Source organism: Portunus trituberculatus, chromosome 50 (genome assembly GCF_017591435.1).
Source record: "Portunus trituberculatus isolate SZX2019 chromosome 50, ASM1759143v1, whole genome shotgun sequence".
Taxonomy (NCBI): domain Eukaryota; kingdom Metazoa; phylum Arthropoda; class Malacostraca; order Decapoda; family Portunidae; genus Portunus; species Portunus trituberculatus.
The window spans coordinates 22,501,175-22,521,342 of record NC_059304.1 but is presented as its reverse complement, the minus strand read 5'-3'; the positions used below and the strand labels follow the sequence as shown (position 1 = coordinate 22,521,342).

The 20,168-nt window shown below is 43.1% G+C and overlaps 2 protein-coding genes across 7 annotated transcripts in view; one reads left to right on the top strand and one right to left on the bottom strand.

The window, feature by feature from the left end:
* The first annotated feature begins 2,562 nt into the window (after nt 1-2,562).
* LOC123499638 (probable ATP-dependent RNA helicase DDX31) lies at nt 2,563-10,561 on the top strand. Its single transcript, XM_045247966.1, has 15 exons — nt 2,563-2,816; nt 3,195-3,512; nt 3,880-4,038; nt 4,168-4,272; nt 4,572-4,792; nt 5,242-5,342; nt 6,918-7,090; nt 7,399-7,487; nt 7,702-7,909; nt 8,101-8,160; nt 8,340-8,530; nt 8,906-8,975; nt 9,243-9,342; nt 9,788-9,983; nt 10,247-10,561. The coding sequence occupies exons 1-15, from the start codon at nt 2,730-2,732 to the stop codon at nt 10,380-10,382; spliced, it is 2,214 nt and encodes a 737-aa protein (XP_045103901.1). The 5' UTR covers nt 2,563-2,729; the 3' UTR covers nt 10,383-10,561.
* A 558-nt stretch (nt 10,562-11,119) lies between these two features.
* Nucleotides 11,120-20,168, bottom strand: part of LOC123499639 (torso-like protein) — a 13,850-nt gene continuing 4,801 nt past the window's right edge. For 4 of the 6 annotated variants that reach the window (XM_045247972.1, XM_045247971.1, XM_045247970.1 and 1 more), the window contains 5 exons: nt 16,213-16,417; nt 15,426-15,789; nt 14,693-14,894; nt 12,289-12,368; nt 11,120-11,996 (listed from right to left, as the gene is read on the bottom strand). In XM_045247972.1, coding sequence (XP_045103907.1) covers nt 11,749-11,996; nt 12,289-12,368; nt 14,693-14,894; nt 15,426-15,789; nt 16,213-16,401 — 1,083 coding nt within the window. In that variant the 5' untranslated portion in view covers nt 16,402-16,417 and the 3' untranslated portion in view covers nt 11,120-11,748. Of the gene's footprint in view, nt 11,997-12,288; nt 12,369-13,811; nt 14,284-14,692; nt 14,895-15,425; nt 15,790-16,212; nt 16,418-18,339; nt 19,329-20,168 lie in introns of those variants that run through there. The other 2 variants (XM_045247968.1, XM_045247973.1) reach the window with 2 other exon arrangements.

The window sequence follows — 20,168 nt, the reverse complement described above, 5'->3', positions numbered from 1 at the left end:
CATTTATTTTGTTGTACCTTTATACCTCTGAAATGGCAACAATAAATGTCTCTCTCTCTCTCTCTCTCTCTCTCTCTCTCTCTCTCTCTCTCTCTCTCTCTCTCTCTCTCTCTCTCTCTCTCTCTCTCTCTCTCTCTCTCTCTCTCTCTCTCTCTCTCTCTCTCTCTCTCTCTCTCATTCTGATTTACGTTTCAAACAATTTCAGGTCACTGCAAAATGGTTTCACCACATAACTTGTACAGAACCAACTATACATTCCATCAGGTGCATGGAGAGAGAGGGAGAGAGGGAGAGAAGGAGTTATAGTTGTAGGTACAGTGTGGATGAGGATGGGGGAGAATGTAAGTAACTGAGTATGTGACAAGGTCAAAGAGAGAAACCATGAGAGAGGAGGGAGAAAAAAAAAATGTGGATAGTTTGCCCGTAGAGTAAATGAAACGTGGCTTGGTTTCACCGCAGAGTTGTTTTGTGATGAGTTTTTTTTTCCCTTCTTTTTCCTGCTGCTGCTGCTGCTACTGTTGTTGTTGTTGTTGTTGTTGTTGTTGTTGTTGTTGTTGTTGTTGTTGTTGTTGTTGTTGTTGTTGTTGTTGTTGTTGTTGTTGTTGTTGTTGTTGTTGCTGCTGCTGCTGCTGCTGCTCTGCTGCTGCTGCTGCTGCTACTGCTGTTGCTGATGTTGCTGCTGCTGCTGCTGATATTATACTACTGCTGATGCTGATGCTGATACTTTAATTACTACTACTACTACTACTACTACTACTACTACTACTACTACTACTACTACTACTACTACTACTACTACTACTACTACTACTACTACTACTACTACTACTTCTACTACTACTACTACTATCCTATTATTTATGTTATGTTATAGATGGGTCCTGGTGGCCCTTTGTTATCCTATTATTTATGTTATGTTATATGTTATGTTACTACTACTGTACTACTGTCAGGTCAGGTCAGGTGTCGGCCTGGAAGCCTTGCCTTTGTAACGGTGCTTGCCTGATTTGATCTTTATTGTACTGTTTTTCAGTGATCAGTTTTCAGTTTTCTAGAATTTTTCTTTGTCATTCTCTCTTTTTCCACATTTCATTTAACGCTTTCTTTGTTTCTTCGATTATTTCGGTCTCCTTTGAATAACAGTTCTTCTATTAATTATGTTTTAATTCTTCCTCCGTTTCAATTATTTCTTTCATTGGCATAATTAAGCTACTGTAACAGGTGGCCGGGTTAAGACGCGTACACACTTGTTGCATTTCCATGTATCGTTTCATTGTTGCGTATCCCCCAGTGGCACGATACGCTGTAACAGGGTATTGTACCCACTTGTTGCGTGTCCACGCATGTTGTATCATCGTTCCGTGGTGCAACAGTGTCATTTAGTTTCTTCTTGACCATAGCCATGAGTGCAAATGTGCAGTTGGCTGCGGGCGCGTATATTTTTATTCATGAACATCAAGTCAGTAAAAAGGAAAAAAAAGTCGGCTTGGTGGATATTTAGAAGATGTGCAACGGAACAACTATGTTGGTTGATTTAAATTCCAGTATATGAGTGGATTGTATAAAAAAAAATTACAAAATGCACCAAACTGATTTTGAGTTTGTTGTCTGTGATTGGGGTGAAAATTGCAAAATAACGCGTGACCGTTCACGACAATAATGAATTTGCAACGATGCCACGCTCCCCGCCCACACAAAGGTTGGTGAGTTGTGTATCATATTCCTCTGATATGTGACTACTACTACCACTACTACTACTACTACTATCATTTAACCCATTACTACTACTAACACGTACAATAACACCACCACGTACCACCACCACCACCACCACCACCAACAACAACAACAACAGCTACTACTACTACTACTACTACTACTACTACTACTACTACTACTACTATTACTACTATTACTACTACTACTACTACTACTACTACTACTACGAGAGAGAGAGAGAGAGAGAGAGAGAGAGAGAGAGAGATTCAAACTTTCCTTCCAAACTTAAAGTCAATAATTAAGATTTTGTTTGTTTTCCAAGAAAGAGAAACTTTTGATGTAAATATATAACTATGCCTGAGGCAGTGTTCTTCAAACTTTCTTTTTATCACGACCCAGTTTGATTCTTTATGGTTCTTTCACTACTCATTACGTCATTGTACAGCAGCCTTCCTTTTTTTTTTATACTGATTCACCCACACCCACTTACACCCACCCATCCCACCCATAGACATAATGGAAAGGTATTATCAAAGACTATATGTATATATATATATATATATATATATATATATATATATATATATATATATATATATATATATATATATATATATATATATATATATATATATATATATATATATATATATATATATATATATATATATATATATATATATATATATATATATATATATATATATATATATATATATATATATATATATATATATATATATATATATATATATATATATATATATATATATATATATATATATATATATATATATATATATATATATAAATAGTCTTTAATTGGTATTATCCACAACACAAGCCTGAGTTAACGCGCCGCCAGCACGTGTGAAGTTGCGAACCAGTCTGAGGCACCGCAAGGATAGTAGAAGCCAGGTTTTCACACCGCGTATCGCCCTGGGACGGTAGGAGTGACACCGTGCAGGGATACGGGGACACAGGGACACCGCCAGTACCACAGAGGAGCGATGAGTGGTGTGGGTGGTGTGGGCGGGCAGGCAGCAGCAGGAGGACTGGTGTTGAACCTGTCACGCGGCTTGGGAGGAGGCAGGCAGGTAACACTTCCCCAGATGTTAGGGAACGAATGTGGCTCTTACTAAGGCAACACTATTACTAAACAAAAATATTCCCGTCATCAAGATGACAGATGACAAGGTGTTCATCCTCAGCTCTCTCTCCACGTGTTAATAACTACCACTGCCACAGACTGCCCTCAAACACAGCAGCATCTTGTTTTCAGGGTTATGATAGCCAGGCCATGTTTGATATGAGGGTAATGATGGCATAGCTTTTATTTGTGTTTAAAAATTTAGCTGCAATAGAAATCTCTCTCTCTCTCTCTCTCTCTCTCTCTCTCTCTCTCTCTCTCTCTCTCTCTCTCTCTCTCATTTCTTAATATACTTATTGCAAAAAATTATTTGGTGTGTTTTCAGAATTATTTCCAGAATCACCAGAAGAGGGAGGCAGAGGATGTTTCCCTGCCCAAGAAGTGTCCCAAGACAGCACATGTCCCCGAGGCCAAACAGGCCACGGTCACCCCTGCCAATGCCGGGAAGGAAACAGATCAACCTCCCAAGCCTGCAACTGAGGATGTGGGAGATGCCCCAAATGAAGAAAAGAAGGAGATTGTCACTTCCCTCTTCTCTGGCAATCCAGCTATCCCATTCATTCCCAAATCAGATGTGACCAAGCTCTCAGAAAAGGTCTTCTCGGAGGAGTCCTTTTCTTCACTGGATCTTGCCCCACAGATTGTAAGTAGTGCTGGGACTGGTACCATTGTGGGATGAGGACCCTAGAGGAGTCCTGTTCTCCCTCCTTTCATTGTGATTCATGAATTAAAATATTTTATTAGTAATTTTTTTATCGAATCTTATTTTTGAGGTTAGAGTAGGCCATAACACACACACTTCAAATTTATTAAAAGATAAACATGAAATTCTATCCATTTCAATTGTGGTAGACTGAATATATAGCTGTTAAATATGAAAAGATTGGATGTATCTTTTGAAGAATAAATCAGAAATTTTTTTTTGCCAATTGGCAAACTGACATATTACAAATGTTGATTATGACTGTAAAACACAAGTTATTATTTCTTGAATATTTCATCTTTTGCAGGTGTCAAATTTGGAGAAATTGGGATTTTCCTCCATGACATCAGTGCAGCAGCAAGCCATCCCATCCATCCTGGGTGGCAAGGACACACTGGTCAAATCACAGACTGGCTCTGGCAAGACCCTCACCTATGCCCTCCCTATCCTCCACTCTCTCATGATGGTGAGTGCCTGCCAGTGAAGTCATTTTACCAACCTTAGTGTTACCAGTGTTGCTATTACCAAAATAAAACTCTGTGGTCATGGCCCTGATGAAAGCCTCACTATGTCTTCTTCCTTGCTCCTGGTCCAGCAAGTGCCGCGGGTGCAGCGCAGCGATGGGGTGTTGGCGCTGGTGGTGGTACCCACAAGGGAGCTGGCCCTGCAGAGCTACCAGTGGTTTGAGAGGCTGCACAAGGTACTGCTCTCCAATGATCTGATTGATTGGATTTCCTTCTTGAACTCCATGTTTACTCAGACTTTGTTTATTCAGGAAATCCTTCATGCCTTGCTTTACTTGTGTTAAATGTGCTTCCCTCAGTCTGTCTCCAGAGGAAGAGAGATTTCTATGTCTTGTCTTCTAATGACTCTGCTTCAGTCTCGAGATCACCAGTACTGTAATTAAGAGAAATTTGTAAATATCTATTCCTATGCTTAATCATTATCCCAAAGCATAAAACTTAGAATGTCTGTTCCTTACTTACTTGCTTATGCCAGTCATGTGTGTGGGTGGTGCCCGGATACCTCATTGGCGGAGAGAAGAAGAAAGCAGAGAAGGCTCGTCTTCGCCGGGGCATCAACATCCTGGTGGGCACACCAGGCCGCCTCATTGACCACCTGCACAGCACCAAAAGCCTCAGCCTTGCCTCCATCAGGTTCTTGGTAATTGACGAAGCTGACCGACTCCTGGACATGGGATATGAGCGCAGCATCACCAGGTGTGCCATACTTACTTGCACTTGCTTGTCCTTTCTCAGTGATAACTCTTAACATGAAGTATTGGTTAGCATGGATATCACATGGTTTTCAGTCCCTTGATAATAGGCAAAGGTAGAGCTTAATCACAAACCTCCACTGACTCCCTGCACTCCTGGTGCCCTTTCAGCCTCCACCCTCACTGCTTCCCATCTTGTGTGATTCACTTCTACAGTGACTATACTATTTCTTGTTTACAATGTAAGAAATATATTATGGTAGTGCTAGTAGATGTTTGTTGTAGCTAATATGAACTTTTACAAAACTTTTGGGAACTTACTTTCTCAGACAAACAATATTTGCTTCCCTAAGCATTTACATGGAAACAATGGCTGTGCTGTTGGAAAAATACAAAGTAACTCAATAATAATTGGAAGGATGATATTAACCAATACCTTCCTTTGTGTTGCAGCATCATTGAGACCCTTTGTGAGCAGCAGCCTGGGCCAAGCTCCTCCAGACAAACTATCATGCTGTCTGCTACTCTGTCTGCTGGTGTGGAGAAATTGGCAGGTGAGTGCCACACTGGCCAGTAGTAATAGTAATACAGTGGTGCCTGATGATAATGGACCTCACAGTAACTGATTTCACTCAATAACATACTGGTCAGAAACTAACCAATTTTTGGGGGACCGTCATGGCGTTTTTATTTATTTTTTTTTCCTCCACAAATCCATAGTTCCCGAGTGGCCGTGTGGATGAATACACATAACATGATAAACAAGCCGAAAAGGCATGCTAGGTACCATTGTAACTCATTTTGTTCATCTACACTTCACAAAACTTGTAATTAGATGGAGAGGGGTGGCTGCTTGCCTATGGGGATCCCTGGATTGACACGCACAGTGGGCGGGTTGGAACTGCTGCCTGTCGAAGTGATTGCTATTTATGCATTTCTGCTTGAATGTTTTTGAGCAAGCGAGGATAATGACACTACCACACTGAGAGAGAGAGAGAGAGAGAGGGGGGGCCTGCTGGTGTGAATTTCTAGATATACATTTCTGTTTGAATGTTGTTCAGCAAGTAAGGATAATGAAACTTTCAGACTGAGAGAGAGAGAGCGAGCGAGAGCGAGCACCATGGCTGACAAATATGCAAATGACTGACTTGTAAATCTAAAATGCTCCAATCACTTGATTTTTGTCTTTATTTACTGGTCTTTGGAGGTCTTGGAGGTCTACAGTTTCATTTCTTTCTTCTTTTAACTGAGGGTAATTTAGTTTGAAGTGGACTAGGTTTTCTTCTGGTAGATGATATAATGAGTGAAGTTTTCATTAGCGCAGTGGCAAAAGTGATGTGACACAGCTGCTTGATCTCTCTCTCTCTCTCTCTCTCTCTCTCTCTCTCTCTCTCTCTCTCTCTCTCTCTCTCTCTCTCTCTCTCACTGGTGATGTGGAACAAAAGTTAGAAGGAATTTTGGAAGTAATTTCGGAAACACACTAATTTATATAGAAAACAGAGGGAGAGAAAAAGAGAGAGACAGAGTGGGAGAGAAAAAGAGAGAGACAGAGGGCAAGGAGGTAGAGCAGCAAGGCTGTGATCTATGGAGAGGTGGCAATAGTGTGGAGGTAGTTTACTCTTACTCTGACAATAAATTATCATCCTTTCCCCCTTTCTCACCTCAGCAATGTCCTTCAGGCAGTCATTGAATGCTTGTTAAAAGTGCCATTGGACCACTTGGGAATCAGCCATTACAATAAACGGGAAGCTATCTCTTTAATTCATCTATTCTTGGTATGACAAATTTTTGTTACTGAACACTTCTTAAACAATAATGAACTCTTTTATTTAAACATAAGATGCATTAAATTATCAAAAAAAATTTTTTTTGCATTATTATAAAATAATAAACTACCAAAAAAGAGGGAAAGGGGATGTTGAAGGGTCTCGCAGACAAACCTCCCTCAGTAACGAATAGTTCTTGGTAATGGGCAACCCCTCACCCCTGAAGTGTCTGTTATCATGAGGCATCACTGTAGTAGCAACATCAACACCAAATGCAACAGCAATTCATGTTTTGTAAACTATTAAGTCAGATACATGAGGAAAAGACGTGTGCAGTGTTTGCTACACAGCTTTCTTCCCCAGGCATGAGTCTTGTGGAGCCCAAGGTGGTGGATGTGAGTTGTGAGGACAACACTGAGAACCAGCTTACCTCTGAAGCTCTGGCCACCCCAGCCAACCTGTCCCACCATTACCTGCTGGTGCCTGCAAAACTGAGGTTGGTCACCCTGGCAGCTTTCATCCTCTCCAAGTGTAAGGTAAACAGAGGGGTGTAAAAGGTATTTTGCTATTATGAGTATTTCATTAATAAATAGAAAGGTGCATCTGTATTCCAAACAGCTTTAAAATATGCCAAGTTTAGAAAAAGTTTATTAGCCTTAGGATCAGAAAAGTGTGTAGAATGTATTCTATCCTAGGACTATGATTACATTATGTTCACACAGGTAGATTAGTTTCTGATACAGCAGCAGTAATACAGTAATTATTTCATGAAAAATCTGTGAAGTACATCATGGAGTCATCCTGGTTAACAGAGGCATATACAGGGCAGCTTGTCTCTCCACAGTTTGGTGATGAGAGGAAAATGATCATCTTCTTTGCAACACAAGACATGGTGGACTATCACACAGCCTTGTTCTCCAACCTCCTGTCTAGGTGAGTGTAACATTGACCTCTCACTCAAGGAAGAAAATGTCCAGTCACTGAGTAGAAATACAAACTCACTTTTCACGACATTTCCCGTCACAGAACTTGCATGTGGTTGGCAATGGTGTAACAGTTTATGTCACTCACAATAATTACTTGCTTGTATGCCATCTTGGGAAATGCATTCATCAAGAACTCATGTGAATTTACTTGTTCTCTTCAGATATGGACAGGAAGTTAAGAATAAAACTTCACTTCTGCGGCGAGCAGAGAAGGTTTTGGCCGGACAACAGGATGATGGAGAGGGGAGCCACGATGAGGAGGATGTGGAAGAGGAAGAGGAAGAGGAGGAAGAGCTAGGGCAAGAAAAGTCAAGAGAAAAACCAGATGCCATCCTCTTCCAAAAACTTCATGGCAGTATGACTCAGCAGGTCTGGAAGCACTATTGTACACTCTCTCTCTCTCTCTCTCTCTCTCTCTCTCTCTCTCTCTCTCTCTCTCTCTAAGGAGTAAAAATGATCTCTTGATGCATCTTAAAGGCTGCAGGAAATATCCTGTAAATTGAATCTGTAACACTGGATACATCTTGCCCCATCCTTGTGTTAGCCTTTGCTTCTTTCAGGATCGCTCTGCTGTGTTCAAGTCCTTCAAGAATGCTGCAGCTGGAGTTCTGATGTGCACAGTGAGTATTGGTGGTAAGGAAAAGACCAGTTGCTGATGTAAAAGCAAGTAAATATCCATGTTTGTAGAGTGAATGTTGATGGATTGTAATGTACTAATAGGCAAGCATCATAAATGTTATCCTGGCTTCCTATGTTGCTCATAAGTTGGATTAATTAACAGGCCTCCTTTTCATGGTAGGATGTTGCATCGAGGGGCCTGGACATGCCCAGGGTGAGGTGGATTGTGCAGTTCAATGCAGCGTGCACTGCGGCAGACTACGTGCACCGCGTTGGCCGTACTGCCCGAGTCAATGCCCGTGGCTCGGCCCTCGTCTTCCTGGCTCCAGCCGAGGCTCCCTACATTCAGATGTTGGAAAGCCACAAGATTACGTGAGTCATTGAGAATGTGGTTATGGTCTTTTGATTCAGTGGTAAGCTTTTATTTGATTGGTATGCCAACCTTAACACACCCTGCAGCCATGGGCCATGTCTCACATTTGCCTCCCCATGATGTATTTTCTTAGCTCGTCTCTCTTTAGTGGCCTTTACTGTTGTGTTTACACTGTTACAGGTTTCTTTGCTTTTGTGTGTGTGTTCAAGGAATACATTTGTCACTCTCTTGGGCATTTTCTTGTCCCTCCATGAAAGAAATGATTTAGTTATTTACTATCTTCCATGGTCTTTTTTTATTTCATTCTTTCATTATTTTATTGTTTGTTTACACTCATGTGTCTGTCAGTCATGGATGTCATCTTTTGCTTCCAGACTGAAGGAGATCAACATGCATGGTGTGCTGAGGACCCTGGTGCTGCCTCCAGACCCTGACAGCAAAAAGGTAAGTGTGTCAGCCTGTCACCATCACCACCAACAGTGCCACGCCTGACACAGGCTGTAGTGCCTTGGGTAGTTGATGAGTGATGAGGAGATAGATAAGTAAAAAATATGCATTTCTGGAGGACTTAAATTTTCCTTTGATATTATGAATTAAACATAAAAGGCATTGTATTACATAGCCATGTTTCCATTGCCTTTTTAGTAAATACTTTTTAGATGATAATGCACCTGAGCTCACTAACTGTTTCTCTTCTCCTCCCTTGTGCAGCCTGTGGCCAACACCGTGGAGGAAGCTGCCACCAGCATGCAGCTGCAGGTGGAAAAGCTGCTTCTCTCAGACAGTGACTTCCGTGACCTGGCCAGGAAAGGTGAGCTGTCATGAGCCCTGAGCCAAGTGACTCTTGTACACTAGTGGTGGAAAGGCATCAGTAAAAAAGGCAGATTATGGTGTTACTCCATGATGGCTGTTTGTTTTCAGTAGCAGCACAACCTGTGTCAGCCTGGTGTATGGTGTATGATGTGCACACAGATTTAATTATCATAAGACTATTCCTTGCAGGTCAAGTGAAGTCAAATGATTAAAAGATACAGTTGTAATGGGAAAAAATAATTGATTTACAATGCACTGATCTTCAAAATGATTTCTTTTAAGTACTAATAGTGAAGCTTATGTTGCGTCAAAAGAACAAAACCTGTAATTTAAAAGGAAATGATATGACACTAATTTAAAGTCCTCGTGATCCAGAAAAATCTTTTGAACTCAGTGGAAAATAAAAGTTTGATGACCCTGTCACTGACATTCTTTTTCCTCAGCATATGTGTCATTTGTCCGGTCGTATGCCTCGTACCCAAAGGAGGTGCGGGAGATGTTCAACTTCAAGGCACTGCACCTTGGCCACTATGCCAAGAGCATGGGCCTGCGGGATTCTCCAGCAGCACTGGGAGCCGGCGCTGCCTTCAGGGCCAAGAGGGAGATGAAGGAAAAAAGGGAGAGAAAGGAGAAGAGGAGGTACAAATTAAATTGATGTCTTTATGTAATTGTGCATTATTACTGTGTGTGTGTGTGTGTGTGTGTGTGTGTGTGTGTGTGTCTGTCTGTCTGTCTGTGTCTGTGTATTGTCTCCACTACCTCTTTGCATGGGATGTCAGCTTGGTGTATTGGTGAATTATTTTCAACTTGTGATTTATCATTGCTAGAAACACATAGAAGCTAATCAAAAGAAATCATATGATTTCAATGGTTTCCTAACTCACTTGTGTCCACTTCCTCAGGAAAATCCAGGTGATGAACCAGAGGTGTGGAAACCTGCCCAAGACAGCCAGCATGTCTGAGTTTGACAGTGGCCTTGACTCCATGCCCACAAACAAGGCAAAGACCAAGACCAGAAAGAAGATAAAGTCCAAATAATATTGGCTTGGCAGATGTAAGTTGACTGGTCTGTCTGCCAATTCAGCAATGTTTTTTATCCTATGAGGTTCGCCAGAGGTGTGTGTGAATGAGTGTGTTAGTTAGCAGTGTGTGTATGTGGAAATCAATATTGCTGTATATTTTTTCATAAAAAATGCAATATATACTTATGCCGTACATTTGGATATTTTGTTGACCTGAAGTGACATGATTGAAAGAGACAGTTGTTCAGTGAATATAGTCAGTGTATGCTAAGTCACATTGCAGTGTGATGGTAGGATCACTAATGTGACAAGCGTGTGGGCTGCTGGACCTCCAAATTTGTCTATGTGGGACCACTGTACTCAAGTTTCAGCCCTTCCTCCTTTGTTCCCATTCATTTGCCTACACTCCTCTCTTCCTAGTAGTCTGTGGAAATGAATGGGAACAAGGAAGGGAGAGTTGGAACAAAGGTGTGACAGTCTGCTAGTCCTGCTGGCAGCACACCTGCCATGCTATTACTGCCAAAGACTACAACAAAGAGTGATGGACAAGGTATTGATATACGTAAATATTGTGTTAAAATCTTTACCATTTCCTTTATCTAAAAATCTGTAATGAAACATTTGCAACCTTTTTCTTTTAGAAACTTAGGCTCCTTTAGTTGTGATGTGAAAGTTTTCTCCATTACCAATACCAAAAAAGGTAAAGAAGTCAATTATTATTGACATGAGTAAGGTAAAAATGAAAGCATAGCATGTAATATGTTAAACTTGTACTATATATATGAAAGCTTCCCACACAAAGAACATTGTGAACAACACTGCTTAGTTTAACAACAAAGCCTAGGGCATGATAGGTACAGAAATAAACCTGTCACTCAGAAAACAGAGCAATAGGAACTTTAAATGCTAAAAATGTGTCTTGGCCTTGAAAGGAAACATTTAAGCAGCCACACATTGCATATTGTGACACCCTCCAGTGTGTGTTCACCAGACAACCTCACACCACACACTCTCCATCACTTCACTTGGAAAGCTGGAGGAAGGAAGGCACTTTAGTGTATCACTAGCCACCTAACACAACACAGATGAACTGACACCCACTGACAGGTACAGTCCTGGTTGATGTTCATTATTATGCAACTTATGTTTAACCATGACAGCAAATACTATCATGTAATTATCACTTCTGTACTTTGTCCATACTGTATGCATAGGTTTAAGTTGCATTAATTGAGGTTTTTGGTGATTTGGGAATTTATATTTTTCTATCTATTGTTCATCTGCTCCAGGATGTCTTGGCTTCATCTCTTCATATACTCGACATTCTCATAATTTAATAGTCTTGAGTTGTTGTTCTTCACATGTACACCTTTCCCTCACTTTCACATTGTCACATAGAAGAGTGAGAGAGTGTTGTCGAGAATCTCTCCAAGCCAGTGACGCTCTGGGGACTTGGGAACAATTTTGGTGATCTTCTCTAGCTTGAGGCCAATGACCACCTGTCCATCCAGCTGCTCCAGTCTCTCCTCTAGGTCTGGGATCTTGAAAATTTGGAAGATGCTGTTGTATAAGCGGAAGTGTGTTACCTCCAGAAGTCTGTGCTGCACGGCCTCCTCAAAGTGGGGGTTGCCTGGAGGTATGTACATTGCTGGATTACCTTCATATACAGTATTAGAAAAAAACGTCAAAAGATATAAGGCAAATTTTAAGATTGTAATGCTAGGTATAGTCTGGTCTCTTTTTGATAGATCCTTATTTTTAATTGTTTCATCCAGAGGATATTTATGGCAGAAGTCACTTGAACCTGTCTATGTACAGTACATACCTCATCCTTGAATATTCTAGTCTCTCTTCCCTCAACTCTCTCTCTCTCTCTCTCTCTCTCTCTAGATAAAGGCAAATTTAGAGTTAGTCTTCCATACCTGAAGCCAGCTTGACGTTGCCCACATACAGGGCGTGTGAAGGCGAGAAGTATCGCTCCATTCGTATCAAGTCATCCTCGCTACCAAAAAGAAAACAAGATGTAACTATTACCTATGTGATTTATAAAGTGTAATGGTTAATGGTTACACTTTCCTAATAAGTGCCCAGGTAATCATTATATTATTATGTCTTACTGATGCCTCATTCCATTTGAGAGTGGCAATACTATCCTGCAGTGGATTTATTTATTCCAAGGTGCTTTCACTCTTGTACAGTAATACTACGCTTAACGAACGTTCGTTTAACGAATTTCCGGTTTAACGTACTATATAAAGTTAGACCAAAAATCCGCATAACGTACAACCACATCCGTTTTAGCGAATTTTCTGGGTTTGAATTTGCCGGATGAAGGACCGAACGCGGTAGCTTCGCTGTGATTGGCTGGCCTCTGTCTCTAGCGCTCCTGGAGCTGGATCCAAGATTCTTTAACAACGTCAGAGCAACCTCTTGCAGCGAAATGGCATCCATGAACGCTTGGAGGGACGGTGACAAGGTTGCTTTCAGGTTGCTCTGAGGTTGCTGGGAACACCACCTCTGGAGGTGGTGTTACTGTCTTATATATGCATTTATGTTCACAAAACAACATTTCTATTAGCTTTTTACAAACCTTGCCCCAAGAAAGGATTGTTTTGTAATGCATAAAGTGAAATCTTACATGGAATACCAAAAAATAAAGCAGAGATGAGATGAGCCACAGACGAAGCGGGAGACTCGCGGCCACTCGGCCGCTTCTTCTTCTTGTGACCCTTTTGCTTGCGTGTTACTTTCATCATGATTTTATGTTTTCACTCCTCTCTTGCCTGCTATAATGGATATCATATCTTAGTATTCATATACGCTCATGCCACGAGGATAACCTTGACTCCGTGGCACTGAGTGATAGTGAATTATTAATGAAATATCGTGGTATTTCATTAATAATTCACTGTCATTCAGTGCCACGGAGTCAAGGTTATCCTCATGGCATGAGCGTATATGAATACTAAGATATGATATCCATTATAGCAGGCAATAGAGGAGTGGAAACAAATATCATGGGGAAAGACAACACGCAGGCTAAAAGGGTCACAAGAAGAAGAAGAAGCGGCCGAGTCGCCGCGAGTCTCACGCTTCGTCTGTGGCTCATCTCATCTCTGCTTTAATTTTTGGTATTCCATGTAAGATTTCACTTTATGCATTACAAAACAATCCTTTCTTGGGGCAAGGTTTGTAAAAAGCTAATAGAAATGTTGTTTTGTGAACATAAATGCGAGAATGTGAGAGAATTTGTACGTAGCTCCTCTAACTTCCAATGACTCATATGACATCATAAAAGTAGTGGTACACCGGTGGCCCAATATGCTGCCAAATGTATATATATATATATATATATATATATATATATATATATATATATATATATATATATATATATATATTTTTTTTTTTTTTTTTTTTTAACCCATGTGGTATGTTGGGGACCAGCCCAGAACGCATCCCCCCCATTTCCATGATTTCCTATTGGAAAATTACGTCCGCTTAACGAATTTTCGCTCTACGAACAGCTTTGACACCCCTATCCTGTTCGTTAAGCGGAGTATTACTGTACTGTATTGCCTTATTATATACTTCCACTTTCTATCTGGGATTTCCTTCTTGCTAGTCTTTAGTTCAGTTAATATCCTCATTTATTATCTCATTACTCTTCATCTCACCATAATCAAGCCATCTCATTGTATTTCTTTTCATCCATTTCATCATTTCACACATCACTACATTTTTTCTCATTGTTCCTAACTTTTAATTAACACTAATTGGTATTTCTCCTTCAAGTCTTCTACTTTGTGAATTGAATGTTCCTTCCCTCTATTCTTGGGAGGCATAGATGTTTGGCTCCTCTTGGTGGTAGTGGTGGGGGTGCAGACAAGGCTTTCACAATAACATCCTTGCTAAGGCTTATATTATGCCAACCACATGAAAAGAAAAAACTCAATACAATAATTATCATTGAAGATAGAATTGATAGGTAGTATGTGGGTGTTTTTGTAGTCAGTCATTGACAATTTTTTTTCTTTTACTGTTTAGGGGAGATCAGTCATGAAAAAAGCCCTACCCCATAATGTCTTTTCAAGATATAAACAAGTGGAAGATCTAGGAGAATGGCCAGAATAGTTTTTGGCTTGTCTTAATACACTGGCTGGGTCTTTTGCTGTGAGGTTTTCTTGAAAGACTTTTATCCCTGAGAATTCTTAATCTCGTATTACAAGTGAAATTAGACAAAAAGGTACTAAAGGCTACTATTCTCTCATGGGCACATAAAGAATAATCAAAATTTTTACTCATTGAATTCCATCACTGACTCACGTGGTACTCATGGCAAAGTTGTTCTTGAAGTCCCAGTAGGTTCTGTTGCCAAACACATACACTTGGTAGAGCACGTCGCCCACCTCATACTCGGTGATGACGTGGGTGCCGTACTGGTCTAGGAACTGATTGACAGACTCCGTCGAGCCAACACGGATGCGGCTGGTGGCACTCTTGAAGCTGCTTGTGAGTGCCAGCTGACCTGCAACACCAGTGGCAGTGGTAGTGTTGGTGGTGGTGAAGAAACAACAGAAATTAGTTAATGCCTTTCACCACTACCTGCTATAATTTATGCATCAACATTTGTAAGCATATCTGCTGCCTGACGAATTCTTTCGATATATTTTGTACTTTATTTTGTATGTTACTGTCATCATCCTGTTCCGGTGTGAACCAGCGCTGCAAGAGACCACCAATGGTTCACAGCATATCACTAAATGCCATGGATGCACTGGTCACTTAGAGATATTAGCACCATGTATCATTATTTCCATTAATTCGTCACTAATTACTTAAGTCATAAATGTCAATTTTCACTGCAATATGTGTATCAATTGTTCAGTGTCTGTTAAGACCTCACTGCCTTCCCTCATCGCCACACGTGTGTCCATGAAGAGAGAGAGAGAGAGAGAGAGAGAGAGAGAGAGAGAGTCGTGCGTTTCCTCACAGGTTACGAGGTGCAGAGGATGGCAGCGAGGAGTGGCGAGAGAGGAATAAGCTTGGCGTGACTCACCGTCCAGCGTGGCGCGGCTGTTGCGGCGGAGCAGGCGGACCAGCACGAAGGAGTACATGGACCTCAGGTAGGTGGGATGGATGCCCAGGTGCTTCGCGGTGGCTTGGACCGATATGGAGCTTGTAAAGATACGGTGGGGTTCCGGGACGCCTTCGATGTAGAAGTTGTCAAAGTAAGCTGTGAGCAGGTCTTGTACGTTGTCGCAGAAGTCAACGACGAAGTGCGGATCGTAGGGTCGGCGCGGGCTCTGCGTGGAGGAGGAGGGCTGGCCGTGATTCTTGACCGCCCAGTATGAATTCTTGCGGAACACCTCAACGGTCCTCTCCCGGAACAGCCAGTAGTTGCTGTCCTTCTCGGGAAACACCTTGAACGGTAAGGAACCTGTTGTCACGTGATGGCATAATGGAGTACCTTCAGTAGAGGGAATGTACTACGTAAATGTAAGCCGAACATTATTATTCTGCTGATTTCCTTTATTACCTACATGATTATTTCTTTACGCGTCCAGATTGGGTTATCTACTTTTTCTGTCTATCTGCTGGTCACCCAACAAATCATTCCTCTAAACTAAGGGAAAAAGCTCAGAGCTCGTACTAACTAATTATTGGGTAGGACTGAGGTCACACACACCACACACCAGGACAGCGAGGCCAGAACCCCTCGGGTTACATATACCTACTTGCTGCAGGGATTACATGTGTGTGTGTGTGTGTGAGAGAGAGAGAGAGAGAGAGAGAGAGAGAGAGAGAGTGATGAGGCAGGTGATGGCGTGGGGTTCGCAGTGCACCTTGATGGAGAGTGACAGGAAACCGAAGCGAGGCAGCAGGTTGAGGGACCGCCCCACCTTGAGGTAGTCGTTGGAGCCGAGCTCGTTCTCGTACAATTCTGCAGTGCTCGGGGCAACACCGCCCTCACCCTCGCTGCACATCACGCACACCGCCACCACCAGGGCAGCCCACGCCCCCGCCCCGCCCATGTCCGTCGCTTCACACCTGCCAGTCGAGGGAGAGAAAAAATATATAAATATTGCGAAGAGAGAGAGAGAGAGAGAGATCGTAGAAGAATAACGGATTCAGCAGAATCATATACACTGACATTATGATATCTAACGTTCAGTGGTTTCACCTCTCTTACCTTGTCTTCCTGATCACAAATACTAAGGCATACATTTCTCCCCAGTAATTTTTTCTGGCCTGTGTGTGGCAGGCGCGCGCCTCGGTATGCCTCCCCCCTCCCACTCACTGACATTCGTGGCTCATAGACAAGCAGGTTTCCCTCTCAAGGTCTCTGACACACGGGAAATAGTCAGTTCTTGGTGTGGCCAGAGAGAGAGAGAGAGAGAGAGAGAGAATACCCCATTGTCTTCAACTCCAAAGACATGCAGAAAATTATTGACTTTTATTTCAGTTTTTTGACAATAATACTCTCGTCACTTCTCAAGAGTTTTTTTTTTCCTGAAAGATCTACGATGATTATTTTCCCTGTGGCTGAGTGGTGCGTGTTTCTCAAGGCATGTAGGAAAATTTATATTGGTGTATTCGTATTTACTTAAGCTAATTTATTTTTCCTCCTTCACCCTTCAGTCTCCCTCTTCTCCCTCCTTAAGATTTTTTCCTTCTAATCTTCGTTTCTGCTTTCATCTCGTCATGCTTCTTTTCCTGCTTTCATCTTTATTTTTCCACTGTTTCATTATTTTACTTCTATATTTCTTTTTCTTTCAGTGGAACCGCGACACACACGTACTTTCCACTTTCCCTTTCCTTTTCCTCTCTCTCTCTCTCTCTCTCTCTCTCTCTCTCTCTCTCTCTCTCTCTCTCTCTCTCTCTCTCTCTCATCCAACAGTACCCCCTTTCTCTTTCATTTTCTGCTGCTCTCTCATCCTCCATTATTGTCATTAGTCGCTATTGTTATCATCAGTACTATCACCACCACCACCACCGCCATTTCCATCACCCGCCTCCGTCCCCTTCTCCCAAGCGGCGGGTCAAAGGTCAGTCGAGAATGATTGTCGGAAGATCCACACACTTTCATCGGCGTCATCTTCTTGAGTTTCTGAGATGGGCCGGTGCTTCAGTAATACGGTGTTATGCTCCTCTCCTCGGGACGGTGTTACGCTTCCCTTCATTCATCGTCACGCTTTCACATCCCCTCTGCCCGAAACCCAGAAGAACTTACTCGTCTCGTCACTCGTTCCGGCGTCACACTCACTGGTTTGATGTAATTCTTATGGTTTGTTATTTCAGATTTTGTTTCCTCGTCTGCGCTACACCTTGACTACTTTAAAAAGGCCTTGTTGAAGTTTATCGTGTTTTTATGGATGTTTTATGGTTCCAGTGAGAGATTAACAAGATTTCTACATTATTAACAGCATAAAGACTGTAGAGAACCCGGCTAATAATCTGTGGCTTTTAGAAATACTCGTTTCAGATTACGAGCCTAAGCTGGGCAATAATAACTGTCATGTTGAGGAGACAGAAAGCTGCCAAACTCTTCATCAGCGAGGAAATACTTACCTTTGTCTTAAACATCAAGGAAGTACATTTCCCGTCAGACTGTTGGTCTATTTCTCTTCCTGCATTCCCTTCTGACTTTTGCTGTATTTCTCCTTCTGTGCTCACTTACACCCTTCCTCTATCCCTCCCTCTTACTCCCTCAGGCCATCCCTCTATCCCTCCTTTTGCATTGCCTCAAACTGACACCCTATTCCTCCTTTCCTCTTCCAGACTATCCCTATGTTCCTCCTTCTATACTTCCCTCAGACTCTATCCCGATCCTTTCTTTACTCCTTCAGACTATCGCTATATCTTCCCATGCATGCACTCCCTTCCGACTGTCGCCTTTTCCTTCAGACACACATTCTCTCTCTCTCTCTCTCTCTCTCTCTCTCTCTCTCTCTGCACAAGGAATAACTCACGCGCTGAGGTGGCTGCGGACCGCATTGCACACGGTCGAGTTGATCGCCTCCATCCCATGCCGGGGCGGTGGCGTCCGCTCACCGATCACCGCCTCCCTCCCTCACTGCCTGCACACCCTGTCCGCCTCAGTGTCCCCTGTGTATGTGTGTGGCGGGGGCGTGGTACGGTAGGTGGATGGGAGGGTGTGTTATCAAGGCGTGAGGAGGATGGGCAAAAGGAGTGGCAAGAGAGCTCCTGGCGGGAGTTAGTTCAGGCAGCGATGAGAGATCACTTCGCCCTTCACTACGGCGTGCAAATTGCTCAGTTAGAAATGCACTCTCACAGACTCATTACTTTATATGCTGCTAGACACACGGGAGCCGCTAGGTGACCACAAATCGGGTGGGCCTCAGTTTTGCTTAATAAGCCACACCCACTTCAGGTGTGGACGCAAGAGTAGGCGTGTAAGTAAGTAGGTTTTCCAGCCTCGCCTGAGATCCAGGTCAGACCACGCCCTTGCAGGTCAGATCTTGTCTGTCGCAGGTAAAAGGTGAGAGTTCTCGTGATAAGAGTGACAAGGGAAGCTCTCAGCGTCAAGTTCAACCTCGCCGCCTACGGGTTGTGATCGACGGGCCGCGCCAGGTGGAGGCAAGCGGGGCGTGAGAGCGTGACGGCCACGCGCTGGGACCCAGCACGCCCTCAGGCTTTGTCTGTCTTGTCTCACCGCAAGGATCGTTTCTTGACTGATTGTGTTGGTGAAAGAAGAGGTTATTTATGTATATTTTTTTCTTTCTTTTGTTTTCAAGTCGAGCAGCCGTGGAACTCAGAAAGTGTTTACGTTTCTCAGTGAGGCGTCACGGCCGCCACCTCACGCCTCTGTGCTGCCTCGCATTTCATAACTCATTTAACATTCAGTCAACACTTTCACTGTCACTCCTTTCACCCCCGCACGTGCACGCTGTCCTGCCCCACGCTGCCAGGAGCGTGTCTTAACGCCGGCGCTGTTGCTGCAACACTAATCCAGGAGTCTCAGCCGCAGCTCCAGTCCAGCTCCAGATCCTTGAGCCCCGAGAGAGCGGCAGTGAGGCGGGGCCGCCGGGTTCCAGGGCGTCACGGACCAGCCTCGCCCACTCCCGGGGCAGGCTGCCTCCGGGACCCACACACATTTCCGTGCTGACAAGTGTGCAACATTTCAGGAAAGAAAACTCCACATTTGATAATGTAATCCACACTTTTACATTTCCAGTGTAAGTAGGCAAGTCTGGCCAGTCCCGTGTTGGGAGGAGGCAGTGGATCGCGCAGGGCTGGACCCGGCCAGTCATGTGCGGGCACATATCTCAGTAACCCTGACCTTAGACCTGTCTCATAAAAACAGCTGTGGCGGATAGAATGCCAAGGTGGACGCTAGAAGCAGGTCTGGCGGTGACATCCATCGAGGGCTTGTGTTCTGCTGTAGCACATGACTTTAATCACTTTGTGTGGAGGGATGAGGTGCCCTGGACAGTCACACTGGCATCCTCCCCATCTGGACACAACATTTCCGTGTTCTGGTTTTTTTCATGACTTTTTTTTTTTTTTTTTTTTTACTCAGGCTGCTCCTCGCCGGGTGCCCTGTAGTGGGCAGGAGTCATGCCCTGGAAGAGGGAGCCAGCACCGCACGAGCGAGGACAACCAGTCTGGACGGGCATGCTGGCCTGGCCACACCTGCCTCATTCCCCTCACCGCCCACCCTTCCTCCATCCATTATGCTACCTCCCTCGGAGCATATTAACGAAAGCTTTTTTACGACCTGTTTTTATGGCGGGAAAAAATAGATGGAGGAAGGAGATATAGATGATAGAGAGAGAGA

Coding starts and splice junctions, on each gene's coding strand:
- LOC123499638 (XM_045247966.1), top strand. CDS start 2,730: ATGAGTGGTGTGGGTGGTGTGGGCGGGCAGGCAGCAGCAGGAGGACTG. Junction 4,273..4,571: donor GGTTTGAGAGGCTGCACAAG/GTACTGCTCTCC, acceptor TGCTTATGCCAG/TCATGTGTGTGGGTGGTGCC. Junction 8,161..8,339: donor CTGGAGTTCTGATGTGCACA/GTGAGTATTGGT, acceptor TTTTCATGGTAG/GATGTTGCATCGAGGGGCCT.